At 42.1% G+C, this 20,404-nt stretch overlaps 1 protein-coding gene across 2 annotated transcripts; it reads left to right on the forward strand.

The window, feature by feature from the left end:
• Window positions 1–364: 364 nt before the first annotated feature.
• LOC105212676 (supporter of activation of yellow protein) lies at window positions 365–20,395 on the forward strand. Of its 2 annotated transcripts, none has more exons than XM_011184805.3 (12): window positions 365–1,318; window positions 10,404–14,181; window positions 14,347–15,763; window positions 15,878–16,101; window positions 17,213–17,304; window positions 17,376–17,540; window positions 17,610–18,056; window positions 18,121–18,393; window positions 18,461–18,800; window positions 18,866–19,031; window positions 19,091–19,279; window positions 19,357–20,395. In XM_011184805.3, the coding sequence occupies exons 2-12, from the start codon at window positions 10,537–10,539 to the stop codon at window positions 19,875–19,877; spliced, it is 7,479 nt and encodes a 2,492-aa protein (XP_011183107.2). In that variant the 5' UTR covers window positions 365–1,318; window positions 10,404–10,536; the 3' UTR covers window positions 19,878–20,395. The 2 variants fall into 2 exon arrangements, with proteins under 2 accessions (XP_011183107.2, XP_054086915.1); XM_054230940.1 differs by lacking the exon at window positions 365–1,318 and adding an exon at window positions 4,419–6,003.
• The last annotated feature ends 9 nt before the right edge of the window (window positions 20,396–20,404 follow it).

Below are 20,404 nucleotides of genomic sequence, written 5' to 3' on the forward strand. Positions count from 1 at the left end.
TTCTTAAAATTATAATTTTTATTTTTTAATAAGTTACAAGTTTATTCAAATTAATAAATATATCACCAAGTTCACTATAATAAAGATAATATTGTAGGCAGACTGAGTGAAAATATCAGATATTATACTATAAATTGTTGCAATTAAGAGGCGATTAAGATATCGATCGAAGCACCTTATTTATTATAACAGTAAATCGGCTATGAGTATAAGTATTTATATTTCTTCAAAACTTTTTGTATGAACTTTTTATTATATTAAGTATTTAATTTTCATCAATGTTTGACATTTTCAAAAGTTTTTTGCCGCACTTTTCATGTTTGAAAAATGTATGCCTGGCAATGCTGTTTGTCATCGTTCGTTCGTTGTTCAATTCACGGTCTGTCAATTCGTTCGCAGCGAAACGCATCGTGTCGCTTTTAGTGTGTTATTTAAATTAAATATAATAAGTAAAAATAAAGATTTATAAACTAATATTAGGCTTAAAGTGACAAATAAATACATAAAAACATTTGTTATAATTTCGAAGATGGTAATATGAAATATAAAGGCGATAAAAGCTAAATGAAATGAAAGTGGGCCAATAGTGAGTGAAGAGAGCGGTGTAGTCGTAAAAGACGGATACGGGTACGGCGACCGTAGAACAGCAGCGCGGCAGACCAGCACCAGTGCCAGCGAATTCGTGCTAAGACATAGTAGCTGCTAAAGGAAGTGAAAAGCATAAGCAGTGAAGATGAAAAATTCATTGCGGGAAGTTTTAAATTGATTGTGTGCGTTTTGTTACGCGTGAGTTTACGGGTATTTATTGTTATTAAAAGACGTAAATAAATAAAGATATTACATGGTATTTGTAAATATCAAATTGAATGAAAATCTGACAAAAAGTTGTGTAAAACTTGCTTCGTTGTGTAGAAAAATTGTGCCAGACTAGCAGCAGCGTACCAACACAAACACCGAGCGCAACACACAAACAAACTCACACTCACCGTGGGTTCTCGTCTCGTGCGCCACGCACTGTTTTCATACAAAATTGTCGAAGCTATTCGTCGAGTTACATGCGCGTTCGTTGTTCGCTTTCAAATGTCCGTTGATGGCTAAAATTACTATTCTAAAATTTATGATTTCAAAACAAATATACTATAAGTTAAATATTAAGAGTGCTAGAGTGTAATCAGTGAATGAAAAGTGGAGAGAGTTTAATTTATTAAGCAGAAGTGAATTAATTTCAATAAATACAACACAAGCAACACACACACAGACACAACTCTCGCCATTTCATATGTTTGCATTGTATTCTTTCATATGCGAAGCTAAAATGGTGAGTATTTCTTTGCTATTATTTTTGTTGTTTTGCATTTTTCGTTCGCACCATGCTCGTACGTTGCGCGCGAGGAGGCGCGTTATTTGATTACGGTGTGGTGGGTTTTGAACCAACTGATGGAGAGAAATGCGTGATAAGAAGGGGAAACAACATTGTAATTGTTAATGAACAGTATATTACAATAAAACAATAATTTCATGCTTCAGTTACACACATTCATATATAGTCATGCAATAGTATTTAGATAAAGTAAAGTATTTTTTATATGAAAAATAATAATCGTATCGGATAAATATGGGCTGGTATTTAATGCACCGTTAGACATTTGTGTGATGCTCAATGTTTAATAGTAGATTCCCTCTAATCAAAATATTAGGTACATTTCCAATTCGAATCCTGTTTGCGCATTCTTTTGAGAATTACACCAATTCATATATATTTTCCGGATTATGTCTAAATATTTGGATCATAAATTTGTATGCACCTTTACTTGAACCGTTATATTATAAAACAATCTTTAAAAACGTATGCCAATGATTGAATAAATGTTTTTGAAAGTATGAAAGTTTATGTTTCCCTGCCAATCCCATTTTTCATATTTCAATCAGTTTCAAGTAAAATAAATAATGTTTGGTACATCGTTAGAAGGATTTTATTATATAGAAAATTTATCTTTTCAATTTAGTCACTTTTAAAACATTCAAACAAGCGTCTTCGTTATTGCAGTAATTTCACCACACCTGGATTATATCGCTCTGAAACTCTCCGCTTCTCAATATTTTCTACAAACATTTACACCATTTCTTCACTTTCACAAATTTCTCCACACTACATTCCCTCGTTTGTTATTTTTTTTGTTTTAATTTAGCTTCGCAATGTATTGTATCTGTGTGTGCTTCCCCGACATAGAGTTACTTAATAGACGCGCGCGCGTTTTGTAAAGTAATTTCGACCCTGCTACCATCAAGAGCACACAAGTCAGTGGCGCTAACATTTGCTGCAAGACTACAAATGCGATTTTATGCTCATGTATAAGTAGATATTTTAATGGATGCATACATATCATAAGTACATTAAAAAATATATTATTGTTGTATTCTTGTTAATGCAGATGTGCTGGAAGGGAATCAAAAGAAGCATTGAATATTTGGTTAAACGTGTGGTTTTCAATTGGGAACATTCTCAATTTATATCGCGCATGCAAAACTCGATAATAATTGAGGAGAGGGGGATGTAATATCCGTACTGAAGTGCGAGAAATACATTTACTTCCAATGCACGACTCGGGCCCATCGATACTTTATTGATTTGTGAGGTGAAAAGTGCATTGGCATTTGTGGCAATGAAATCCCCCTTAATGATTCACGAGTAATGTAAGAAATACCCACAATATTTATTTTGTACATATGTATGCAGTATTTGTTAGCAGCTTAACTGTTATTTAACTACTGCCTTTGGTGACAATGGTCAAAAAGTCAGCCCTTTAAAGTTTTTAGTAACTTCGCTAATATTGAGAAATCACATTCAATTGTAAATATCTACATGGTTACATACATATCATCATATATCTTTTTTTCGACTTTGGTCTGTGTATTCCGCTCTCAACATATTTGCGACTCTCTCGCCTCTTTCTTTTATTTTTTTTATGCTGGGGAGTTCATATGTTGCATTCGCGTTTTATTTTTAGTTTTCCACTGCTTTTGTTTTCATTATATCTTTTGCTTTCGCATTCGACATCATTGTTTGTGCTTGTAAACATTGTGTATTTTTTCAGATTTCTACACGAAAATTATTTGGTTCATAGTTTTGCTTTCATTAAAATCTCTTGGAACATAACATACAGAATGACGGTTTGACTTCACTTATCTATTTATTTATTGTTGTTGTTGTGTTAATTTAGCATTTTCGATTGCTGGGCTTCAACAATATCTAGTTGTCTTCCCTATTTTGTATTATTTATTTTTTTTTGTTTGCTCGCATAGTTTTTATTGTTGTAATAGCTAAAATAACGAATCACACACGACCGTTGTTACAAGTGTATGTGTATATATACGAACACAGTAGTGAAAATGAAACTTTCGTGGGGCAACCCCAATACACCCACTCGGCCGTTTAACGAGCCTACCAGCTGAGCGAACTGTTGGTTCAGCAGCAGGTTTGAATGCAAATTGCAGGGGTTTCCAAACTTTTGATAATTTTATTTGGATTTGCATTTAATTTGAGAATTTATCTTGTAGTGATTGAAACCTTTTCGATACGGTGATTTGGTTTGAAAAATAAATAATTTTTTAAACTGTCACTTAATTATACAATTGAACTTCCATAACTCGAACTCTTTAATTGGCAACTGAAGTCAATTTTCATACAAATTAACCCCCGTAACTCGGAGGTCCCGCTACCTCGAAGTTTTTTGTGGATTATGGTGATTCGAGTTATTGAAGTTTAATTGTATATCAATAATCGTAATAAAAAAGTATCAGGACGAAGCTGTGTAGAACTCTACTTCTAACATATTGATTCTGATTTAGTATTCGAAATTTTCCGGTTTTTATCCCATTAAAGTTTCGGGGACAACCCGAATGTATTCGTCATCAGTCATTTATTGAAATCATTTGGCGCACCCTGCTCTGTGGCGCAAGTAGCGCATCTGGAGCAGTGTATTCCTCACCATGTTACCCCGCCTTCTTAAATTAATTCGCTCATTTTCTTCTTCATACATTGCTACTGCAGAGTGGTGCTCTTTGTTTGCTGTCTTTTCGAGTTGGATGCCGCGATTTGTGTATTTGACTTTGCTTCATTTGATATATTTATAAACATACATACATATGTACATATTGCATTCATGATGTTGGATTTTCAATCGTCAATTGGCTGTCGGCTGGTTGGACATTCGGTCAATTGCTATGCAATGCATTAACGCATACGTATGTATGTCTGTTTGCCGAAACGAGTGAACGCTCGAGCGAACATCTGTATTTGTAATAAAAATTATTTTGTTGTATACGAGTATTGTATTTGTAATGTCATTTGTATGTATTTGTATGTATTTGTGCGTCGTAATATTGTTCTTCGTATCTGTTTGAAATGTATGATAATCGTGTTCAGCCGGGCTAATTCGTCATAGTCGCATACAAATTGTTGTTGTTGGGGTGTACGCTGTGGCAGTCGTTGAAGTCAAGTTCTCTATGTTGGCAGTGGCATGCTCAGCCACCCACACCGCCCAACGGCATTTATTAGACGAAATATTAGGCAGTGACTGGCTAATAGCAAATGTGATTTTTTTAATATTTATTTCTTTATCTGTATGTACTTGCGAGCGTTTATTTTATGCATGTTTTTTATAAATTCTCTGCTACGCCATTAATATCTCGTTTTTGTATGTTTCTCCATGTACCAGCGCACATACGCACGTGCAAACTAGCATATTTTTGGATGTGTGTGTGTAACTTTACGATACCTTTTGACATGCCTTTTGGAGTGAACATATAAATATGTTTGTGTGTGTGTGTTTGCAGGCGCTCGAGTATCTTTTGGTTTCTTCTTTGTTTGTCGCAGCGGCTACCTCTGCTGCTCGTCTCTACGCCAGTTGCTTTAAACATATTTTGGTGCCATTTAACAGATTGCGTTGTTGTTGCTGTTGGCACTTTCTTATATCCACCCTGTACACACAGTCTTACACATGTATGTATGTATGGTCGAATGATTTTGTATGTATGCATGTCTATCTATCCATATGCTAACTTGTTTCTGCTATGCATCGTCTTTTATTCGTGTTCGCTGTGCACGTGTTTCGTACGGCCCGTGCTACGATCGTGCGGTCTGTGTGCGCGCTCGGTTTTCGTCGTCACCCATCATCATTCTTCCCTCGCTTTGCGCTGCCTTTAGTTTGTCGTTGCTCGCACTTTGCTGCTTAAACCTACCCTTCACGTTGCCTACCTTGGGCAGCGCGTAGCTATAGCTATAGCTGTCATTGTACCACATTCGTTGCTTTGCTTTATCGTCTCTTTGTCGTTTCTTGTCGCACATTTTCGCTGCTGTTTATCGCTGCCTCTGTTTCATACAGCTTCGTGCGCTGGCTCGTACGATTCGTTCATACGTTTAGTGCTGGTTCGTTGGCACAGCATTGAAAATTTCACAGCGCATATTTTACAAAAAATGATACAACACAATTTTCGCTCTGCAGGCAGCTCATTTACGTTCTTGTTCTCGTTTTCGGTTTCGGTTTCGAAGTTCAACGTTTTGAAACGCGTGCAGTGCAGTGCGTTACGTTTGCGTTTACGCGAAGTGCATGCAGTTTTCAGTTAGTCGAGTGCTAGAAAAATTCGATAAAAGCGACGACCTATCATTCCATCATTCTTTCTCGGTTGTATGTGATACTATATAGTGAAGGTGAAAATTATGACAAAGTAGTCATCGTTTTGCGTAGAAATCAGCTTTGCTTGCAGACGTTTATGGTGTGATGGAGAATACATAAAAATTCATTCGCTCATACAACTTCACGTACATATCTACATACATATAGCACATTGTCTCTGCGCACGGTGTGTGTTTGTGAAAGAGGGTGGTGCAGGAGCAGATACTCTCAAGTTTTCAAGTAGAATAAAATATATCTTGTGGTGAAAAGAAAGTCTACGCTCAAACACCAAAGTGTTAACAAGCCGCTTAATATACAACAACAAACAGTAAGTTATTTTTTGTGTATTTATTTGCTGTAGTCATGAGTGCTGAGTGCTAAAAACGCTTTGAATTACGATATACAAAGTTTTATAAAAAGTTAATGTGCAAAGTGCGACGGCGACCGCGACAAGTGCAGCAACTGCATTTCAACGTTGCCAACCCATACAGCTGCCATCTGCATATGTATGTGTGTGTATGAAAATGCAACTTCGTGTAACAGTTTTTTATTTACACAAACAATTTGTAGTTGTCAGTAAAAATTCGTCACTCTAAACTGCTACTACCTTGGAATCGTATAAAGAAAACAATATTCTGCAGCAGTTTGCTGATCTCGACAAATTCTTCTTCTCACGCTACGCGGGAAATTCTGTTATAATTACACATTTCGTGAGTTCAAAGTAGTGCATATGTGTGCTTGTAGGTTGAATAAGCATTTTCGTGAGCGCTGCTTGTTCATAAGCCATAATCAAATTAAATTCATACACATAAAAACAATTAAGCCATACCAAGGTCAGCGTATAAGCTGCTAAATACACATTACAATACAAATATGTATAAATACGTAAAATAATATTGAAATCGGATTGTACATTAGCCGCTGACGGCTAGGCAAGTGATTGAATAGCCATAAACATTCGTATACACTTACATGGGCAACGTATTTGTTGCTTTCGGCAAACACCTACATATGTACATATATATACATGTTATACATGCAAATATTACATATTAATATTATATTAATAAATTTACATATTCACTTGTCTACTTATTTGCTCGCAAACTGCTTTTACACCGCATGGTTTTCAACTTTATTACAATTTTCAATGTACATTTTCGTATAATTTTTTTATTTATTTATTTTTGACGACCTGTGTATGTATGTTTGTGTGTACTGTAAGTGCTTGACAGCGCCGGGCATATGTACAATGTACATAAATAAAAATTCTAAATTGCTCTAGTATTTATATTACCTCATACTTTTTCATATGAGGGAGAAAACATCAAACACTTTTGTTCTGTTTCAAACGGCTTTCAAGCGGAATTTTTTATGTTTTTTTTTCATATGAAGTTAATAAACTACATTAACACATTTTATTTATTTGATCAAAAAGTAAGCCTTTAGAAAAAGTCGTGCATGTGGCCACGCTGTAGTAGCCGTCAGCTCTTGTCAGTTTTTTTTAATAAAATATGTTTTGTTATGATTATTTAAATCTCCGTCCAAGCGTTTAGTGCTGCATTTTTAGCGTATTTTAACAAAAAGTTATATGTTAATTAATTTAGAGCAGTTTAATCTATGAAATGCAGACATTCAGAGTTTAATTAAACAAGTAAAGGACAATCTCAAACTTAATTTTGCATTTTAAATATGCGAAAAAAGCGAGAGTAGTGTTTTTTTATTGCCAAAATATAAATAAATAGAATTTTATATGAAGTTCGATTAAATGGAAGTCGAAGCATAATTTAAAAGCAAATATGTAGAATATTTAATTTTATTTGAAAATATTTATTATTATTTTTTATTATTGTGACTACTAGTCACGCTGTTTAAAAAAATTTTATATTCAAATAGAATATAAGCATCTCCGTCAGAAACACACAAACGTAAATATCTGATACAAAACATACATTGACCTTGAAAACCGGCAAATATTTTGCGTATTGCTTGTCTTACTCTCTTTTTGCCTTTCTTTTCTTGCACGCAAAATTTACGAAAGCTATAGTAGGGCGTAGGCCAGTTCTAGTTTGAATAGTATGACAAGTATTTTGGGTTTAATCAAGCAATTGTGCCTTCATAAAACAATAAATTGCACATTACACCTTAAAGATCTTAGTAGTCGCACCAAAAATAGAGCTGACTAAAAACTGCATTATCACCTCATTATGCAGCTTTCTGACCTTGCGCTTATTAAGTACCGGCCGTCCAACGCTTACGCTGCTTGCAAAGTTCCTCGTGTGTGGTTTTAGTTGCCCAGTTGTCTGACTGCAGTTTCTGTTATCATCTTCGTCATCGCCGCAATTATTGTTCGTTTGGTACCGTTAGTAGCGAATACTTTTTCTACGGGCTCGCTTATCAACGAGCCAAATGCGTTGCGTATGAAACGAAAGGCCGCTCGCTATCGTCAACTAAACTGAATGAGATTGTTCATAATGAAACGTATCTGCCGAAGCTGTTGCTTTTGCTATTGCAGGTGCTTGCGAATGTGAAAGTGTACGCCGGCTAGTTGGTGTGACTTTAAGCTTGACTGTCTGTACGGTGCGGGTGAATGACCCGAAACCAAAACATTGCGCGCAGCGAGAAGATGCAACAATTGTGCGTTTGTTCGCTCATTTGCCAGCTCCATACGTTCATTCATACATTCCTTCACTCACTCACGCGCCAGCCATTCATACATTTGATTTTGATAATATGGTGTTTGGTTGTGGTAGAGGCTGCGGTGGAGGATGTGAGGCGCTTAGCAGCGTTTTGTTCTCGTCACTATACTTTCCGCTGAGTGGCTGCCCGTCTGGCGGTCGGGCGACAGGTTAGTCGGTGTGTCATGTCTGGCGTTTGCAAATTTTGGGGTCGTGTAAGTGCTCGGGTTTTGTATTGCTCGGTTAGTTGTTCGTGCGGTCGCGCTCGGTAAGTTATGTCGTTTGGTCGATAAGGGCACACGACCGATTATTGCTTCGATTAGCTGCACTGCCGGCAGCTGGGTATCGACCCATCATAGTCTTAACGTTTTCACGGCTTCTTCGTTTCCTGCGGCATTTCGTGTTTGTTTTGCTCGCTTGTTTGTTCAAGTTTTTTGTTTTGCTCGTAGCATTCGCTGTGCTACGCAGGTGGAAAACAACAAACTTTAGTCGCCTTTGCATGCTCCTAACAAATGCTAAATAACAATAGCAAGAATTTGGAGTTCTCCAATATGCACATATCTTCCAACTCGAATTACTTTGGCTGTTTGGTCAGTTTCAGACACTTATTACACTAATTTGAAAAACTTGAGCCGTAAAGTATTTCAGAGTTTACCGCCCATCCCGTGCGGTTGAAAAATGATCTCCACGCTTCCTTATAAGCATTTACATTCCGGATTACTTCAGCATTCCTACCTATTATTGCTTAATGCAGGATTCATAATTTATATATTCTCCAAAGCCTCGGCGTAGTTCCACAAGAAAAAGCTTTTCAACGTTTACTAGAACGAGTCGGCGTGCTGCTATTCAATTGCGCGTATTTACTGCTGCCCGTTCGTGCTGTTGCCGCTTCGGCTGGTTGTGCTTCGCTTGGAGTTCCATTTGCAAATGTGACAACGTTTGACTCGGCTTGACTGCCTAGCCATCGGTTTGGCTGACTGGCTGGTTGTGTGCTTGCGCTGGTTGACGGCGACGGCTGGCTCTTGACTGTCATATCGTGGCTGGCCAGCAGTAGCGGCAATCGCGCGCCCGTTCACACGACGAATATTTTAATTCATGGTAAATCAAAGAATCACCTCACTTTTGAATATTGTCGTGGCTGCTGTCGGTGGATTTGCCGAACTTTCGGCGCGCGCCTAGACGAAGGGGAAGTCAGTCCGCCTGTGGTGGCGTCATCGTTACAGCAGCAGTAAGTAGCTGTTGGCTGTAACATATAAACGAACTGCGCGCTCGACTGGCTGTGTTACGCGCGCGCCAGAGAGTGAGTGAGAGCGCACAAAATGTGCATATATATTTTATATAGAGAGAGCGCAACGATGTCGCGGCATCGGTTGGGGCGGCGAATGTGTGTGATAAGGTGAAGAATCCAAAGGCAAGGAATAGAGCACCAAAGCAGCCATCAAGAGCAGCAGCAGTAACAGCAAAAAGCAACAAGCTCAGCTATGAGCGCTATGAGTGAACAGCTGATGCGATTACGTTGTATAAAATGCTACTACGAGGCGAAACAACGGTAAACAGTCGCTGCTGAAACATACTAAGAATCAAAAAACCCTGTGTTTTTTCTGTTATTTCGCTTTTATTGTTTTGCTCGCGCCATTCGCCGGCTGGACCTCGTCGTCTGTCTGTCGGTTTGCCCGCCAATGCCACTATCCACCTATCGTGTGAGCTCGGTGGCGACAAATCGAATTCCCCGATTTGATGACGAATACGTCTATGTTGCGCGCGGCTAAAGCGTCACGGTGCCTAGTTGGTTTGTCGGCTCACAAGTAGCCTGCACGGCGCAATCTCGAATGTGTTATTTGTGAATTTTTGCTATTCATGGGGGAATTTCTTGGTGACATCAAAGGCAGACGTTTCAAGAGAGCGTTAGGGACTATGTTAGGCTGATTGATTGTTTATGTTGAATTAGTTTAGTCTGAAGTAACTTATTTTTAATATATATCTATAATATATTATATATTTATGCATCTGATCTTATTTTAACTAATTTCTGTTTTCCTTCTTCTTGTAGACATTGTTCGCGATTTTCTGGAAGACATGGCAGTCTTCTAATGCTAACTAATCTACAACGGAAACGAAGCGCGACTCTCGATTGGTTTTCGCCAACTATCGCAACGTTCAATCAAGGAAGAGGCAGCTAAGCAATGAATGTTACAAACAATCAGGCGCCCGAAGATTCACAGAACCCACAGAACACTTTGTACGCCGCCAGTAGAAGAATTAATCACAATCAAAACTCCGCTCTGGCTCACGTGCAAGCCAATAATCCAAGTACTGAAAAAGAACAGGAGCAAATTGTCACGTCGACGTCGTGTGAGACGCATACAAGCGCTACTGGTCATTTGCCACGACTTGAGGCATTGATCACATCGCCGGCGCGCATCACCAGCTCCACCGGGAATGACTGCAGCTCCTCACCGCAGCGTGTGTTGTCCACGACGTGCAGCAGTAGTAGCAGTGGCGGTAGCGGCAGTGGTCGACAATCGACACATAATCGCGGCGACATAACAACGGATGCCTCCAGCGAGGATGAATCCCAATCGCCACATCAATCGACGCAATCCTCTTTCATTGGCCGAAGCATATTGAAGCCGGGCGCAAGTGCAGTCCACGCATTTGCACGTGCAACACCCGTTGCTTTGGACTCGGTGATGCCGACAACTTCTGCTGCAGCGGCGACACGTTCAGCAGGTGTTCGAAGTGTGGATACGGAACTGATGCGTGCAGTATATACTGCGAGCAGCAACAACAATAACAAAATTAGTATTAGTAATATAAGTAACGGTAGTCTAGAGCATACGAACGGCGACAGCGACAACACGAACATGGTTGCGCGCGAACAGTCAACCACCACCGTGGCCTCAAGCGGCGATGCCAATGCTATGGGACACGCGGCGGGTGCAGGTGCTGGCGCTGGGCAAGGCCAAGCAGTGCAGACCGAGCACAACACCGAAACACACAAGATTATCTTGAAATTACCCAAACCAAATGCTACGAGCGTTAATACGCGCTCCAGTGAATCTCAGAGTAATACCAACGCGTTGAGCAGTTGTGACAGCGTTGCCGGTCACAGCGGTGCGGAATCGATACGCAAAGTGGAGCCACTCAAGATCAATTTACATGCGCACAACAGCAGCAGCAGCACGAATATTGTTCCCAAAATCACTATTAAACCTATCGTGAAGAAGCACAATGATGTAGGATCCTCGGATTGCTCATCTTCAGCCGAAGACGAGGCGGTGGTTGAGGCCTGCAGCACACGGTTAGGCGCACAAATACCGAAATTGACCATTAAGTCATCTGCAGTCGTTGGCGGTAGTGATGAGCCACACATTGTGCCGAAATTAACAATCCGTTCTGCCAACGACAGCTCGGACAGCTCAGTAGTGCCCAAGTTGACAATCAAGATGTCCGATTCGCAAAGCAATTTGCATAACAATAGTAGCATCAGTCAATTGTCGCCTGCGCCTTCGGGATCACACAACGCGGTTACAGCTAAATCACTTACGGACCACTCACCACCGCCACTGCCTAAGCTCACCATAAAAACATCCATGGATGGCACAAGTGAGTCGATAATGTCGACGATATCGCCAGCATCCTCATCTTCGTCTTCGTCGAGCACATCCTCCTCCGCAGGTTTGCCGTCCCTATCGTCAGTGACTGCCTCGTGCACTGTATCTAATGCCACCGCCGCCTGCTCTGTGCCTAAGTTGACCATTAAAACATTGCCGCCCAAGCACGAGGAGCTGGTGCCAAAGCTGACTATCAAAACAAGTGCAGCTGGTGCCTGTGTGAGCACATCAGCGAACAACGCTTCTGGGGATACAAACGCCGAGGACATTGGCAACTGCAGCAGCAAAATTCCCAAACTTACGATCAAAACTGGTCAGGAACACGCGGTGATTATAACGCAACACAACGACAACTCCAATGCGCAGGTCATACCAAAGTTAACGATCAAAACCAAATCACTGGAGGCGGAGGAGTCGCTAAGCGATCTAAGCGAGGATCCAGCACCACCACCGGAGAAAATACCCAAGATTACAATAAAAACTCATGAAATTGCAACAGAGGCTACGACGCCCAAATTCTGCATTAAGACGTTGCAGCAGCAAACGGAAACGGAACACACACACACCATTCCGAAACTGACCATCTCCATGGCGAATTTGGATGGTGGGGCGGCACCGCAATCACCAAAGCAGTCACCGCTAGTGGTGCGGCAGTTGTCGAGCAGCTCGCGCAAGCCAGAGTCACCAGAGAGACTGCCCAAGCTAATGATATCTCGACAGGATATCAAAGGTAGCAACTGTGATGCGTCCGCCGAGAAAGTGGTGCCCAAACTGACAATTAAAACCAACAGCCAGGACGGTGGCGGTAGCGAGTGTAAGGAGAAAATACCGAAACTGACTATCAAATCCATACCCAGCGTAGAACAGCAATCCTCGGAGGAGAGTGATGAATGTATGAGCGGCGAATCCTCACCGCCGTTATCCTCCGCCGAGGACGGAGCGGCTGACAAAGTGGTGCCCAAACTAACTATTAAGAACCTTTCTTCGCCAACATTGCGCATGAAAGCGGTGCTGGAAGACAAATCGCAACGTAATGCTTCAAAAAAGTGTGGAAAATCCAGCGACCCAAAAAACATCGCCGTCGCCGACACAAACGCCACAACCGATTGCGGCGTGGCGCAAAGGTCGCTGGATACACAACAAAGTAAGGAGAGTAGTTCTCGCGAATTGATTAACGGTTGCGAATCGAGCAGCAGTCAAGAGTTTTGTGGTTTCAACAACGACAACACAGCGTTCGCTGATGAGGAAGACATACAGGAACCGCGACGCAACTCTGACGACATGGACATTGATGAGGGTTTGCAAAACCACGATCCACAGGTATTCAATAATGTTTTTCATGTCAGCAATGGCGATTCGCTACGTCTGGATAATACCGAAGAAACGGAGCTAATGCAACCCCCAATGCCTGCTGAAGATTTGTCGAATGTAGTGGATACAGTCGATTTAACATCCTCGCCATCGCCGGGTTCGTCGCCTGCGCATTTCACTTACACCGATGCCGATCCGCAAGTGAACGATGCGCAACAGCCGCCACAAGCCACCATACTTATGGAGCGTCTACAGCGTGAAATGAGCGTAATACAAACAGCGCCGCCAATGGATAACAGGCTTCTGCTTAACCAATTGAATTCACCGCTGAACGCCAGCAAATACGGTGCTCCGCCGCCATTGCAGCCGAAGCCATCGCAACCACAACAACACGCTCATCACCAACAACAACAGCAACAGCCACAGGTACAAAAGCAGCCACATCTGCCGCAACAAATAAGCAATAGCATCAAATATCCACAACTGACGGAGCGTCTAATGGCCAATGGTGCACGGGTCCATCAAAATGCAAACATGTTGCACGCAGTTAGCAATGCTGCGACACCAATGAATAATACAGCACTCACAAATCAGTTGACACCGCAAATGGAAAAGGTAATAGATTCCATTGAGATTCTGGACACTCCCGAGGGTAGTCCGCGTTTGACATTGGACGATACCGCTGGGATGCCCCAAAATCTTCACATGAACAACGAAGATGGTTTGATAAATAATGCACCAGCCAGTGGAGCTTATGAGGAGAATAGCGCCGACATATTGAGACGCAACAACAATGTCCTGGAGGATCCGACTGCAACAGCAAATGAAGTGAATTTGAAGAGGCACGCGAACACATTGTCCAGTTTGATGATGGAAAATGACGTGGATGAGCAGTGTATCGAGGTGAGTCTAGAAAATGTATATAATGGGAAACATCATTCTTAACTTCTGTTAGGTTTAAGTTACCCGAATAGATGGGTGTGTTAGATTTGTGACAGACACTACTGCTACTACTTTTATTTTTTTATACACCATAACTTTGTATGTTTACCTATTTTCCTTGCATAGATCACACCAAACAAAGTTCGTCGCATTGATAGTGAATCCCACACCATGGCTACACTGACCATTCTGACGGATGATGAGTCATCTAACACAAAATTGATCACTACGTCGCCCACCATCTTCGGAGGCAATCATCATGTTGTTGACATCAGCAACGACGTGGCACCCACGGCTAATTCCACCACCACAATGGATCTTTCCTCACCGAAAACCTCGATCCATCGTCCGCGTAAACAACGGCATGAGCATCTATTGGCCATACCGTTGGACGAGGAAGATTCACTGCAGTATAATTTGAATAACGATACAGCCCTCAATTGTTACACATCAAATGCGCATTTACCATCTGCGAAGGTTGGTGCCGCAGCCACAGAACAATTGATCACAGCGAACACTCCTGCCACCATTAAACGACGCGGTCGTCCGAAAAAGAATGCTTTGAATAGTGTTCCGACCCCTGCAGCTGTAATAACGCCCGCAGCAGCGGCCACGTTAAATGATGCAACCAGTATTGGTGGTGTCGACACACCGGGCACAGATGTCGTGTCGAAGTCGCGCCGTGTGGAGCTGTTACGCAAGCGTCTCGCTATCGATATGGTGGACGGCGAGTTGCCAATGGAGGAACAGGACAGCACAGATACTGCAACAGATACAACAGAGGCTTCGAAGCGAGATCGCGCATTGCGCACGGGCGCCAGAACTTCTCGGCGTAGCATTTTACCGGGTGGCGCTATTACACCGGCTTCAAAGATCAAGTGTAGCGGTAACAATGGCGAGATGCCTACAAAGGGTCGTAAGCGTTCGGTGAACACCTTGATGGGTGGCAGCGCCGCTATTGGCTCTACAATTGCAGCAAACGCCACAATCACCAATTCGGTGGCTGACAGCGTTACGTCCGTCCTTAATCACTATGGTGGTTCGAATTCCAGTATCTCCTCTACCTACTCAAGCAGCTCGATGAGCTCTGCCACTGTGACGACAGCGGCTGGCGCCCAGGGGAACGCCGGTGTGCCCACTTCCATTTCATTGGCAACGCAAATTGACCTGACAATGTGCTCATCCTCGTCATCAGGGAGCAATGGCAGCACAACCGCCACTATGACCGTAGCCGGCGGCAGTATTGTGTCTAGCAGCGGAGCAATTAACGTCGCAGTACAAAATCAATGCAGCAGTTCAATGCTGCCGCCTGCAACTATACTCTCGTCATCGGATCCGGTGCCGGATGTGGTCTTCAGACCAAACGATTTCTCATCACTTATGGCAACCCAACAGCTGCGGGCAGCGCACTGTAACACAAGCCTAGAGACGGATCTGTTGCGTATGCAGACAACACTGGACGGCGCCAAATTCAATATGCACGATGATGAGTCTGCCAGTCAAGGTGGCGGCGCGTACGGCAGCGGTGCGGACATATCTGGAGGTAAGCGTCTTCTACGGTTTCCGAAAGATGTCTAAAGTGCAATTATATGAGAGAATATAATATCGAAGCATAAGGTACGAGTGTGTATAAATATTTTGCCTTCTCCTCTTTTAGACGACTCGAATACAAGTTCAATTTCTACACCCGTTGGTCGTGGACGAGGGGGTCGCGGCCGAGGACGTGGTTCTGGACGCGGTAGCGGCCGTGGCAGTCGCGCGCATCGTTTGGGACGTGGTGCCAGTGCTGTTGCCAAACAAATTGCGCTCAGTCGGCCACGCTGCGTCGGCGGCCTAAAGCATACACCCGATCCAGAGCGAATGAAAGGTCTTTTTAGTCCGGTAAGTAGTCCGCTCGTTGAATATTCGAAAATTAAATTTATGCTACAGAAACGTTTAGTACTTTGAAGCTGGACTTGTTTACTATTTATTTAGCTTATTAATTTTAATTCTATCATCTGCTTATGGTGTACTTAAGTTTTACTGTGCTGAAACCTCGAATTGTCAAGCGAACAATGCGAATAAAAGTAACACACACATATACACGTACATATATATTATCTATGTAATCACATCGAATTAAGACGAAAGGGGCGTTCATTTTTTGCTAGGTTCCGACGGCATATACACACGTCAACTGCGCCACCACATACCACTTCACAATCATTAAAAGCAAACTAAAAAAGTTCAGGTGTGCAAAGCAGCTGCTTTATGTGCTTCTGACTGCTTCGCTGTGGTGTGTTTCACTTGTACTCACCACCTTGCGAATACTTTGATGTGATGCGAGTGTGTGTATGTTTTCAATCGGCACGCGTGCAAATATGGGGTTTCTTGTAGAGCGGAGAATACGTAAATGCTCGTCTTCCCCAGCTACGAAAATTTCCCCTGCTTGGTTAGCCAGCAAATGGGGAATAAACGAAACCCCACTCGTGCTTGTCGCTGTTTTTGCTATTGCGTTTGCTGTCATAGCAGTCAGCTGAAGCGATCTCCCATGAACTAGAGTGGCAATTACTCTAGTAGTAACTGTAATGTTACAATACATTTACAATTAATGAACTAGCCCAGCAACTGCGGCGTTTACTTAAAAACATACATGCTTTGTGCAGAGGGTCTTCGAATTTTTTAAAGCACTTTAATTATTTTTTTCGTTCTAATAAATAATAAATATAATTCATAAACGTAAATTACGGATATATAAATAATAATTTTTATTTTTTTTTTTATCATAAATTAGTATTTTTAACTGCTGGTTGTTATATTTTTTATTAAAGTATTTTTATAAGTTATTAAATGTTTAAATGTATTTTTTTAAATATTAAATAAGACTAAACCATTGTTTTTAATATAAAATATTTTTAGTAAACAATTTTATTCACTAATTTTGTCTAATTTTTGATATTTTATATGAAATCATTTTACTTAAAATATTTTTCCAAATATTCTTTCTTCACAGTCCCCACAAGTATTTGAAGAGGATACACGTATGAGCGCCGATTTAAGTCAAATGCAAATGCAGTTGCAATCGGAACCCGCAACTCCTATAAGGTAAAACACATGCATACATACATACTTACTATTTAAAACATATTAACAAGCGTTATTTCGAATTATTTTAGTTCGCAAACTTTTAGACAACCCGATTTTCTTAATAATGACGAGTCTCAGTCCTCTGTGGTTAGTACGAGCAGCATTTTAGATCCCAACACTGTGGCGGCTGTGCAAAATGGCAGCGCTATTAAACGTCCAAAGAAGAAGAAAATGGAAGTTTGCGTTGCTGAAGAGTGAGTATCCACACACACACACTTTACCCCTTTGCCATAATCAACTAAATATTTGAATTATATTTTCAGCGCTGAAATAACAGTTGCAGCTATCGCTGAATATGATTGGCCGCCGCCGAAGGGTTGTTGTCCATCGAAGAATCGCGACACTTTTATGATACAAGAGCAGGTCGCCTTGTATTTGGGCATTAAAAGCTTTAAGCGGAAATATCCTGATCTGCCGCGCCGCCAAATCGACATGGAGGAGCGCAATTGGTTGCAAGAGAAGGGTCTCGTGTCGGAGCGTATGTGCGACCTGGGCATCACAGCCGTTTGGGCATCCGACATACTCGACATTATGTATACCGACTTCTATGAGAAATACGAGGAGTACAAGGATTTCATACGGCAAAAGCATCTGCGCGAAATCGAGACTAAACAGAAAGCACTGGGTCTCAATGTTTCTGATCGTGGACTGCAAGCGCGTGAACGTGCATTGCTTTCGGCCAGCAAATGGAATTCTTACTTCAATAGAAGGTAACATACACAAACACATAAATAAAAAAAAAAACTTTTGAATGACACTTGTTTTGTATTGCAGCCGCAAGGAGGAACGTTTAGCATGTCTGGACTTGCAGACGTTAACGGTGAATGTGCCATTGCCTGCAACAGCGCCCACTACAACTCTGGTGAATCGTCCAATTGCCGACGCAGTGACAGAAGCCGCTAAAGCCGAGAACATACCTGAGCCACCAACGCTGCTGCGACCGCGCATCACTACTCCGCCACGTGATTTGGACGCCAGTTACCCAGTAGCTTTGGTGCCCGGTCAGTATAGCGCGAAATATCGCCAATACTCGCCACTTGAGTTGAGGTAAGTCAAAGTGGGATTGCGCAAATTCTCTTCAGTGCTTTAATACATTTTGCTTCTCGTCCAATAGTTACTTCCCGCTGAATACAGTGCTGCAGAACCCACGTTTGCTGGTTGAACGTACGTCACAACAGACACTAAAGCAAGCTGCACCTCCTATGTTGGATGGCAAGGAGCTAGTAGACCCGCCCAACGTCGCAGATCAAAAACTCTTCACCGAAGCACCGGATACAAAAACCGTCAACGGGCCAGAGGAGAGCACAACTGCAAAAGGCAATACTATCCGACGCAGCGTGCGCTCACGCTCTGCCGCGTATGCTAATTGTGATAACATGACTGCAGCCGAAGAAGGCGGTAGTGCAACAGAGTCGGCCATGTCCACTTCGGGCAGCGAAAGCGAAAGTGAATCGGTAAGTTAAGAGATACCCGCAAGTGATGTGTATGTCTTTAACGAAATCACCACTCTCTTTTATAGGATTCGGATAGTGACTCCTCCGATAACTCAAGCGACGATGGCTCTTCGTCATCGGAAGATGAGAGTGCTCCGTCCGCCAAGTGCGGTGTGTGCCAGCGTGTACAGAATCGCAACATGAAAAACCTGCCCGAGGTATTCATACGCTGTTTCACATGCCGACGCAAAGGTAACTAAGCGAATTGAAATTACTGAAATTGATATTTAATCAACTGGTTTTGCTTACAGTTCACCCAAGCTGCATTGAGATGCCTTCCCGCATGGCGGGGCGCGTCCGCAACTACAATTGGCAATGCGCCGACTGCAAGTGCTGCATCAAATGCAAAGGAAACAAGGATCAGAATAGAATGCTGTATTGCGAGCAGTGCGATCGCGGCTTCCACATTTACTGCTTGGGCATCAAAGCCGTGCCTGATGGTGAGTAAAGCTGACATTTTGTGACCACCATGAATATTTGCCATTTTCAACTCTTTTTCTTGTTTTCATTTAAACAGTTCGCTGGAGTTGTGATCGCTGTAGCTACTGTATGCGTTGTGGCGCCACAAAACCTGAGGGCTTGCCACAGCAGCCAAACACGATTTCGCCGAACGGCGAGAAAGTCAAACAGGTCAAGCACAAAAAGGTGAAATGGATCAATGAGTACCGCATAGATCACATTACGAAACTACGCGAGCACTGTTCCATGCTGTGTGTGCCATGTGGACGCGCCAAGAACGTGAAACGCGTGCAGATAGCCAGCCCATGCGTTAGCAGCATAGCAACATGCGTCGGCAGTGCCACGCCACAACCATCACCGCCTATCGCGACACCACAGAAACCGCTGGTTAAAATCCTGACACAGACAAGTGCCACAACTGCTGTCGCCAGTGTAACACCGCCAGTTGGTACCGCTGCTGCAGAGGCCGTTTCGTCGAATGCGAGCAGCGCAGGCAGCAAGAGTGCAGCTAACGCGCCGACAGCGAATAAGACGAACGCAGCCGGTACGCTACCGCCGCCACCGCCTGTAGTTGCCTGAGTGGGGGTGATACGTTACTGCCCCAAGCGTAGTAGCCTGAACGACAACGATATGTAGTAGCAATTATGTCCGACGACGGCGAAGGTGGTGCTGTGAGGGAGATTCGTGCAGCGTCGGTGCAGTGAAACACACGCTGGAACAAATTGAATTCAGAAATTAACATTTGGAATATGTATTCAAGGAATAGCACGCGTGTTTAATTCGTGTAAAACATATTATTGAAGAATTGATGACAAACTTAACGCCTTTTCATAAACATAACACTTACTTTAGCATTTAAGAACAACAAAGTTTAATTCATACTTTTTTAATTAAGTTTAAATGTCTAGTTGTGGTTAATATTTAACAATAAGAGCTACATTTACGATAGAAAGAAAGAAACAACTCGATTCTCCTATGCTACAACATTAGGCTTAAAGTGTTAATTTATCAAATGTATTATAGTGCAAACAGAAACTAATGAGAATATATGTAGGAGTAGAAGGCAAATGTTTACGTACATTTCAATAAGAAACAAATTCAACTAA

The sequence above is a fragment of the Zeugodacus cucurbitae genome, chromosome 5 (assembly GCF_028554725.1).
Source record: "Zeugodacus cucurbitae isolate PBARC_wt_2022May chromosome 5, idZeuCucr1.2, whole genome shotgun sequence".
In the NCBI taxonomy this organism is placed as follows: domain Eukaryota; kingdom Metazoa; phylum Arthropoda; class Insecta; order Diptera; family Tephritidae; genus Zeugodacus; species Zeugodacus cucurbitae.

Excerpts from the sequence above, each read along its gene's own strand:
- LOC105212676 (XM_011184805.3), top strand. The coding sequence starts at position 10,537 with ATGAATGTTACAAACAATCAGGCGCCCGAAGATTCACAGAACCCACAG. Across the intron at positions 17,541-17,609 it reads GAAGTTTGCGTTGCTGAAGA|CGCTGAAATAACAGTTGCAG; the intron begins GTGAGTATCCAC and ends TTATATTTTCAG. Across the intron at positions 18,057-18,120 it reads AATTCTTACTTCAATAGAAG|CCGCAAGGAGGAACGTTTAG; the intron begins GTAACATACACA and ends TTTGTATTGCAG.